This window comes from Solea solea, chromosome 7 (genome assembly GCF_958295425.1).
Source record: "Solea solea chromosome 7, fSolSol10.1, whole genome shotgun sequence".
NCBI classification, from domain to species: Eukaryota; Metazoa; Chordata; class Actinopteri; order Pleuronectiformes; family Soleidae; genus Solea; species Solea solea.
Window position 1 is genome coordinate 19745053 of NC_081140.1, and position 9418 is coordinate 19754470.

At 39.6% G+C, this 9418-nt stretch overlaps 1 protein-coding gene across 1 annotated transcript; it reads left to right on the top strand.

Annotated features, from left to right (window-relative positions):
• The first annotated feature begins 275 nt into the window (after positions 1 to 275).
• On the top strand, positions 276 to 9409 carry capns1b (calpain, small subunit 1 b). The gene is made up of 11 exons (XM_058633379.1): positions 276 to 434; positions 1192 to 1258; positions 1379 to 1415; positions 1808 to 1900; positions 6253 to 6310; positions 6870 to 6934; positions 7357 to 7425; positions 7539 to 7617; positions 7709 to 7825; positions 8477 to 8535; positions 9047 to 9409. Exons 2-11 carry the CDS (start codon positions 1212 to 1214, stop codon positions 9071 to 9073), a joined length of 651 nt encoding a protein of 216 aa, XP_058489362.1. The 5' UTR covers positions 276 to 434; positions 1192 to 1211; the 3' UTR covers positions 9074 to 9409.
• Positions 9410 to 9418: the final 9 nt, after the last annotated feature.

A 9418-nucleotide genomic window follows, 5' to 3' on the forward strand; every position in this document is an offset into this window, starting at 1 on the left:
GTGAGGACATTTTGGTCAACTTTAACAGGCTTTTTGAGGAGTAAGACCTGGTTTTAGGGTTAGGATTGGACTTAGGTATAGGTTAGGGTTAGGTTAGGGTTAGGCACTTAGTTGTGATAGTTAAGGTTAGGGTAAGGGGTTAGGGAATACATTATGTCTATGAGTGTCCACACAAGGACTGTAAGACCAGTGTGTGTGTGTGGGGCGGGGTTGATGATGCATTCACAAAGAACTCCGATGTTTCTGCTCAGCTGGTTTTTGGACTCTGAAGGGAGGAGTGCTGAGCTGAGCTGGGCTGGGCTGAGCTGAGCTGCCTGACTGAATACCTTCCCTCTCTCTCGCTCTCTCTCCCTCCCGGCAGTGTGTCACTACCTCTCTCGCCCTCACGCCCTGTGTCAGTCTCTCCAGTTTCTTCGAAGCAGCAGAAAGACTCGGTGAGTTAAATAAACCTTCACATAACGTGTTTAACAACGTATGTCCATGTTGAGTTTAAACGCAGTTCTGCCGTATGTGTGTGTGTGTGTGTTGTGTTGTGAACAGAAACCGGACACTGTTTGCATGTCATATTTACTCTGCAGTTTCCAGCGGTGGAAAAGTACAAACTAAGAGCAATAAAACGAGACTCAGTGTAAATGCTTCACTGTGTTGAACTCCGTATAAACGAGCTTCAGTCAAAAACAACAACTTTATTACAGCGAAGAATGTTGTATTACTAATATTTTTTATTCCTTCTCCTGATGTGCAACAGTATGTAAAATAAATACATTTCAAAATAAAAGCATTACAACTGCAAAAATGCTCTTTACAAAGTCTTTATAACTGTTGAAAAAGACTTACTCTTTGAAAAAGACAAACAGCAAGTTTAACTTTATTCTAACTAATTTTCATATCGTTTTAAGTAAATCATTATATTTGTCGGTTAAAGCCTCAAATCCCAGTTACAAAGAAACAAAATCTGCCAATTTTGTTGCCATTTTGGCTTAATGACCAATGATAATTGATTATTTAAATCATTGTTGCTAACTGTTAAACTGATTGTGCATGAACATGAACATTTCAGTAATGAAATGTTAATTTTAATAAATAAAAGTTTTTTTTTTTTCTTGAATGTTTATCTGAAGTAGAAGAAAATGCATCTTAACAGGAACAGGTGTTATAATAATTATTCGTTCTCTTTGTTTTTGTTTTCAGACATCACACAATCCTCAAACATGTTTCTGGCAAAGCAATTAATCTCAGGCCTAATAAAGGTAGTGAGGTGAGTTTTTATAAACAGGATGGAGCCGAGCACTTTCCTCCCAGCTCCCAGTCATTATGCTAAGCTAAGCTAACCACGTACTGGATCCACATATTGATCTTTTTCTTCTTCTTTCAACAGTGACATTGACCCCAGTCAATTTGTTCCCTCAGACCCAGTAAGTAACGTGATTTTTGTGTCATAAATCAAAATCTTTGGGCTGATTTTCACCCAGAAAATGTGTGTCAAATCACCAATATACTATATACCATTTTAGTCTATTTCATCTAATCCATAAATGTGACTTTCTTTTGATAAAAACAACAATTTAATTTAAAAAAACAACATTCAAGCAACGGCCGACGACAGTGTCACTGTCAAGTTTGTCGTGGTCACTTCACTTCTGTCACAGAAAGGTTTGATACCATGTTATAGAATGTTAAATAATTTAGAAATCAAGTGTTTTCATGTGCTTGAAATAAACACTTTGATTCACAAGGAGACAAACTCATGGGGAGACTCATGAATGTGTGTCTAACAGAGCCTCTCTTTGTGTGTGTGTGTGTTCAGCCTCCACCCCGCAGACCTCTGAACTTCGCCGAGGCTCATGAGAATGATGAGGAGAAACAGTTTCGGAAAGTTTTCCAGCAGATTGCTGGAGATGTAAGTCTGAAACCTTCACACTTCATGTTCTGCTCACGGCTGATGTAAAGTGACACACGCTAGAGTTTACATGTGAATGTTTGGGTCAATGTGGGGACAACAATCTTCTGATTTCTGATTCTAGTCTGATTGACCAACCACATTTGAGCAAGCTTTGGTTTCTCACAGGATAAATGCACATTTGTATGTGTCGACTCTTGGCTGCAATTCCATTCTTCCCTCTCATGTTCCTCACTGGACTGTAAACTGTATAACAAACAAAGGTTGTGCTCTGAGATTGTGTATTGATAACTTAGTTCACTCATTGGGAGGTGGAGCCAATCCTGGCTGACTTGAGATTGGCACAGCACCTTGTGGAGTATAAAACAGTACAAGATGGATGGATGTTTTTGGACTGTGTGAGGAAACTGGAGAATCACGAGGAACCCGAGACACAAACGGCGAGAACATGCAAACTCCACACACAAAGGCCCATGGTCACACTGGGATTCATACCATCGGCTTTCTTCTTGCTGTGAGGCGAGTGCTAGCCCCTACACCGCCATGTGACCTCCTCACTCAGTCCAGTGATCAGAAAAGTCGTAGAAAACAGATTTTGTGTGAACTGGCTCTTTAACAGAGAGTTCACAATGGCGTTACATTCTGGAATGAAAGTGTGGACGTCCGGTGAGATGTCCAACCGTCAACACATGTGTTGCTGGGTTGTAGTCTGAGGTCACATGACCACTGACTCTGGTCTGTGATCACGTTGTTTACATCAGTCTCGTGTCGCTTGAGGTCAGAGACGATGGCGTGTTTTGTGTTTGTTTTTATCGCGTTGATCCTGTTCTCTGCTCCTGTCTATTTGGTAGCGTTTGTGGTAAATCTGAATGAAGGTTTTCAAATGCCAAAGTCATAAAAACAAAGACATGGTCGTACTTTGTGAATGTCGTCTGAGAGCACAGAAAAGCAGCAAACACATTCTTCTGATGTTTTAGCTGAAGTAGATTTCATAAGGTGAGACTTTTGTTTGTAAAAATCAGTTTAAATCTGTCTCAACCAGTCAGTAGATAAAAAAACCCATACATTTATATACAAGGATATAAACAAATTTTGCGCTTTTTTTTTTTTTTACAAGCTGGCCTCACCCTTTAAAGACACCTCCTTCATCTTTAGATGATACCAGAAAGTCTGAATATTTCATTATGCTGATTCTTCACCTGTTGAACCGGTTCCACAGGTGAGTTTTTTTTATAAAGATAAAGACAGGTGAGGTCTTTATCTTTGCGTCTCACCTCAGCAACTCACCATACCTGTCTGTCAGTCTGTCTGTTTGTCTGCTGCGCTCCATACCAGAGTCTCCGCCCTCCTCCGCTCTCCTCGTCCTGAACCCTGTAGTAGTAGAAAGAAAAAAAGAAAAGAGCATGAATTCTTAAATTAAAGTCATTATTCTGAAAAAAAAAGTCTCAGAAAAAAATAATCTTAGAATTAATTTTAGAATGATTCTGATTTTAATCTCAGAATCCTGGCTTTTTTTTCTCAGAATTCTGACTTTTCCCCTTAGAATTATTCTGACTTTAATCTCAAAACTACTCTGATTTTAATCTCAGAATTCTGATTTGTTTTTCACAGAATTCAGACTTTTTTTTCCTCAGAATCCTGATTTTTTTCTCAGAATTATTCTAATCACAAAATTATTCTGAATTTAATCTCAGAATACTGACTTTTTTCTCAAGATTATTCTGATTTTTTCCTCAGAATTATTCTGACTTTTTTCTCAGAATTCTGAGATTCAAGTCAGAATTCTCACTTTTTTTTAAAGTTTAAAGTGTAGTTGTACGATGTATACACAGACAGACAAAGACAGCACGTTACAAACAAGTGACAGCTCCCTCCCTGGATGAGGGTTAGGTTTAGGGATAGAGAGAAGCAGCTGGATCTGTGAGTAAAAGCTCAACGCAAATGGAGACAACAGGAAAAACCAGCCACCTGCTTCAAGGCTCAGCAAAAGATATCAATGTCAGCTTGAGTCCTTGATAACTTAAGAGTATCTTTGTCTAATGCCACTGTATCACTCTCCTCCATCAAAGTCCCTTCAAAACAAAAGCTGAAACAAGACTCTGCTTTTGGTTTATACTTTAGATTATTGATTTTTAAATGGAGATATTTGCTTGACTGTAAATAAAGTGGAAAACAGATAACGGATAATAACAATAAGATGACTAAGAAATCACTGTTGCCCTTTTCATCTAACATGTTAACATAATAACATTTTATTATTATTATTATCATTATTATTAATTATAATACAAATAATGATAATAATAATAATAATTATCTTATTATAAACCATATAACGGCAGTGTTACTGGGAACATTCCTTATACAGAGAAAATTACTATTTCGAAATAATTGTAACTAATTTAATGCACTGGTGTGTGTGTGTGTGTGCGCGCGTATATACATCTTAATTTATTTATTAATCTGAACCTGCTGTTTACTCTATTTTGAATCGATGCTTCGATTAGCTATCAAAAGAAAATTCAAAGACTTGAGGGAGGAGACGGATGAAAACAAGCTTGTAACATGCTTGTGGACTTGTTTAGTGTGTTTGTGTGTGACACAACGTTCTGGTGTTGATCTTTTTGCAGAGACACACAGTGTATTTATTCAACAGCTCCAGGGCGTGTTACACAGCAAGTCCTCTTTCTCTGCATTCTTACCATTGTCTCGAAGGGTGGCACTCTACTATGTGTGTGTGTGTGTGTGTCTGAGGTTTTCTGTGACTCATCAGAGGGGTGTGTGCACCGGTTAGACCAGAAATCCTCTAACCCTCTGTGGATGATTTTTTCTTTCAATCAACTGCAGGAAATAAAGCTGACGACGATGACCAGGAAGCTTCCAGACGGCCGCCCGACCCGACCCACCTGGAGCAGAACCAGATGGGTGGGGTCGTGTGTTTCGTCTGGAAGCTTCCTGGTGATGTTTTAAAGGTACAGGCCGTGGCTGTGTCGTAGCAGTGAATCTAAATCACCTTTAACAGCAAAGAAATATTCTGTAATATCTTCTTTCTGTGTTGGTATAAATGAGGTCTGCATAGTGTTTCCTGGGAACTTCACAATCACTTCTGGGCAATCACTCAGCAATTTTAACCCTTGGTAAATTGCTGTGGGAATAATAAACAACTCCTGGGGGGGATCAGCAGAATGATTTCTTTGTTCTATGGAGCAAATAAAAACAGAACATATTCACATTTAAGAAACTGAAAATTTCTTAAGACAAAGTTATGATTAATTTTATATCACATTTTTAGTAGTGATATAAAGTAGTATATAATCACTGTGCAGAAGTCACAAAATAGACCATTTTTCTTTTATTTTTGTTCATAAAAATGAGTGAACCAAATTTCACAAATTCAATCCGATTTTATACATTTGAAGTACGTTTTGCGGTGTGTTTCATCAGATTGCCTAGGTTGTGCTGAAAAAAAGGGATTTAAGGGACACTCTGTATTGCACATTTGTATAGCCTCTGTATATACTGTATGTTTTGACATAGTTAATGGAAAAAAGCAGCCAAAATGCTCTGTGTCCTACGGATTAAAGAGATAGTTCAGGGTTTTGTCTGACATGTGGTTGTACGAGGTTGTGTGTTACATACAGGGGTGCTGTGCTCTGGCATGAGACACAGTCGAACATGGCTGCCAGCGGCGGCACTCGGGGAAAACAGACAGCATTTGTTGACAGGAAAATGAAGTTTGTGTGGCTTTGAAAAACACTGACTCTCCCTGACCAAAATCCATAGAGAACATCTTTGTTTTTACAACACAGCACACAGGAGGCGCCTCCCTCGATAAGTTTAAACGTGTTGTCTTGTGACTTTTGAACAAGACGACCGGCATCTCCTGTGTCCTTGTGAGATCAAATGCTGATTTTCTCTGCAGACTTTGGGGAAGAGGAGTGGTGCGCTCACCACAGGGCAACAAGTTCAACAGATGTTGTGCATGCTAGGCCAGACTCAAGAGAGACTACAGGTGCTGCACATGTATTCCAGAGAGGACAGAGGGCAGATCGCCTGGTGTACAACGCTGTTATGTAGAAGGCTTATGTTTCTCTGAAATTGGAGATGCCGCTTTGCCTCCAAACTTCACTCTCGCCCTTAGGTTTCAATAAAAAATAATACATTTTCACAAAGTTTCTCTATAAAACAGAGTGAAGAAATACTTGAAAACAAAGAAGTGAGAGAAAAAACACGTCTGAGTCAGAAACTGGGAAAATATCAAAGGGAACTAATTTAGTTAAGTTTGAGTCAGACACACTTAGATTAGCTGTGACTCATGCTCTCTGTGTGTGTGTGTGTGTGTGTTCTAACAGGACATGGAAGTGAGCCCCAAAGAGCTGATGGGCATCCTCAACAGAATCGTCTCCAAACGTGAGCCCAGTTTCTTTTTGTTTTTCAACTCAATGAGTCACAGATGAGTCATGTGATCCACGGATGAAGCAGCTTTAACCTGAAACATTTTAAATATGTTCAGTGGGTGACGACGATGATGATGTTTTTCCTCTTCCCTTCTCACAACGAGCAGCTTGCGTTAATAACACGTTCCATAATTTCCCAGTTACTCATTTGAACTCCTCGTGCCCTGACATCAAAATTCACGACAGCTGCTCTGAACACCAGTGCTGTGAAAGCTGTAATTCCCATATTATTTTTAGCTCTTCTGTGTCGTACACTAGTACTGTCCTACAGGTGTCTGCAAACATGTTGTTTAAGGCGTTTTAATACATGAAATGTATTTAGTTAGTCTCATGTGTTGGTCAGGTTTCTGTGTGAACTGGAACGTAGACATATTAGCCAGAAGTTAGCAAATTATGACAAATCAACTGAACACAGATGGCAACTTCCTGTGTCTTGGGGTGAAGCACTGACAGCAGGGTCGACCCGAGTATTAACCAACTGATTAAACTCCGGTTTCTTTGCTCTGTGTCAGATGGAGGCCTGAAGACTGATGGTTTCAGCATCGAGTCCTGCAGGAGTATGGTCGCTGTGATGGATGTATCCTTTCACCACATACTGTAACACAGTAGCCGACAGGGCGAATCACTGTGTATCAACAACAGATGCAGACGTACTTTACTGCTTTCTGGGTATTGGCTAATGTATTTTCCCTCTTTTGCTTTTGACAACTCTCCAAAGTGTTTGTGGTAGACAAAAGGAAGCGGTACTGTCATAATTGCTGTGATCCAAATCCTAAGAATTTTAAGAAAAAGCTTTTTGTTTTTGTGTTTAACTCTTAGTGCTCACACGGGTGCACCCTTGGTAAATTGCTGTGGGAATAACACACAAATCCTTTTGTTTATAGGTCACATATTCAGGCTTTAAAATCGTGATATAAAGTAGTATATAATAAGTGTGCAGAAGAGAATGCTCAGTAGAGGTTTTTGAATTGACCCTTGACTCCGCCCCCCCCCCTTCAGAGTGACAGCACAGGTAAACTGGGATTTCATGAGTTCAAATACCTGTGGAATAACATCAAGAAATGGCAGGTGAGTTGTTCCTTTCTCCTCCTCCTCTTCCTCCTCCTCTCCCATGGTTTCTGCAAATAGAAACATGTGATGTCAGTAAGTGAACTGTTGTGTTTGTGTTTCATCATCGCTAGGGCATCTATGTTAAACATGACAGGGACCGTTCAGGTATAATTGGCTCTCATGAGCTGATGGGTGCCTTCAAGGATGCAGGTAAGTAACACTGCAATCTCTCTGGCTCTCTCTCTAAAACAGTGTCACACTCAGTGTATCTGTGTGTGTGTGTGTGTGTGTGTGTGTGCAGGTTTCCCTCTGAACGAAGAGCTGTTCAAGCTGATGCTCCGTCGCTACAGTGATGATCAAGGCAACATGGACTTTGATAATTACATTGGTTGCCTGGTGCGCCTGGACGCCATGTGCAGTAAGTCCCTCCCCTCCTCTTCACCTCCCCTCACCTCACGTGCACAGCTCTCAGTTTTCAGGTCCATATTTTATTGAGATTGTTAAAGTCTGACTCTCAAATATTCAGAGAAGTAGTTGAATTATGAAATGTCAAAAAATTATATTTGTCTAAGTCTTGAAATTAAACAGTTTGGTTGTCTTCCACATGAGGGCAGTGTAACATTTGACGAGGTGCAGTGAATATTACAGCTGTCCCCTGTGCAGCTCCTTCATCACAAATCCTCAACAAACAATCCTTTTTTTCTACATTATCTGAATTTTCACTTAAGAGCTGCTGTGATTATGATTATTTATTTATTTTTGTCAATACACAAAAGAGCTGCTGTGTGGTCAATGCAGACACAAACTCAAGTTTCTGAAGCAAAATGCCTTAAAAGGTCTACAGACGTACATATCATCATGATAGTGTTTAAATGAGGGCGATGATATGACTGTGCTTTAGTTTAGTTAAGGCAGGTAAAAGCTCCTTGTTAAGACTTAGTCTTAGTGAAAAAATGATGATTCTTTTTAGTTTGTGCTGTCAAATGAGCTTCTCTTTAAACTGTGCAACAATCACAATCACATCCTGGTATAACTCTGTGTGTGTGTGTGTGTGTGTGTGTGTGTGTAGGAGCCTTTAAGACGTTGGATAAGGACAACAGCGGCTCCATTGATCTGGACATTAAGGAGGTAAATAATTCAACAATAATTCCTGTAACAGGTTATTTTTCAAGTAACAAGTGATTGTTTGTTTTTTCTGTCCATAAAACTTACTAGTTTAGTAAGTAAGTTTAGGGTGCTTACATGTAGTCAGTGTGTCACATACAGCTGACTCTGTCCATGTGCAAAACAATAACAAACACCAGCTGGAGTCTATCCTATCCTGAGTATTTGTGTATATTGCCATTAAGTAGCCTTTTCCAATAACTTAAGTTTGTAAACTGCTCACTGCTGCCTTGTTTGATAAGTCAAAGAAAAGAATGAAGATATTTCTCAACTCAGGGGAAACATACTACCCCTATTCTAGTAATACAAAGCAAAATGCAAATCAGTGAAGTATTCCTTTAAGGTTAAAACTGCCAGTTTCATGTTGGACAAGGCTGTCGAACAACAGCATGAACTATTTTCAGATTTTATTTGGTGAACCAGTGTAAATGACGTGAACTGTCCCTTTAACTGACTATTGTCTTCTGTCTCACAGTGGCTCCAGCTCACAATGTATTCATAAAGCAACAGAGTACGAGAGGAAAAAAACGGAACATTTTCTTCTTTCACTTCCTCCTCCGCCTCATCATCATCTCATCACTTCCTCCCATTCCACTCTTATGTGTCTTTAGTGGATGTTTAACAGTGTTTGAAACGACGGTGTCTCCATGGTAACAGGACCAAAATTCCAGGGTGAAAATGTAAAACCGGGACCAAAGTTGATGCTGATGCTGCCGTTGCACTGTCCCTCTGCCACCAGGCTGAGGCGCTGCATGTTATTGCTTTTTTTCTTTTATTAGGCTTCTTTTAACAGTTTGACTTGATGTTAAAGAATAAAAAGACACGCGTGACAAAAGTAGTCAATGTG

Bases quoted from the DNA above. Each gene is read 5' to 3' on its own strand.
- capns1b (XM_058633379.1), top strand. From the start codon at position 1,212: ATGTTTCTGGCAAAGCAATTAATCTCAGGCCTAATAAAGGTAGTGAG. The intron at 1,259-1,378 runs GTGAGTTTTTAT...TTCTTTCAACAG, and splicing joins GGCCTAATAAAGGTAGTGAG to TGACATTGACCCCAGTCAAT. The intron at 8,536-9,046 runs GTAAATAATTCA...TCTGTCTCACAG, and splicing joins TTGATCTGGACATTAAGGAG to TGGCTCCAGCTCACAATGTA.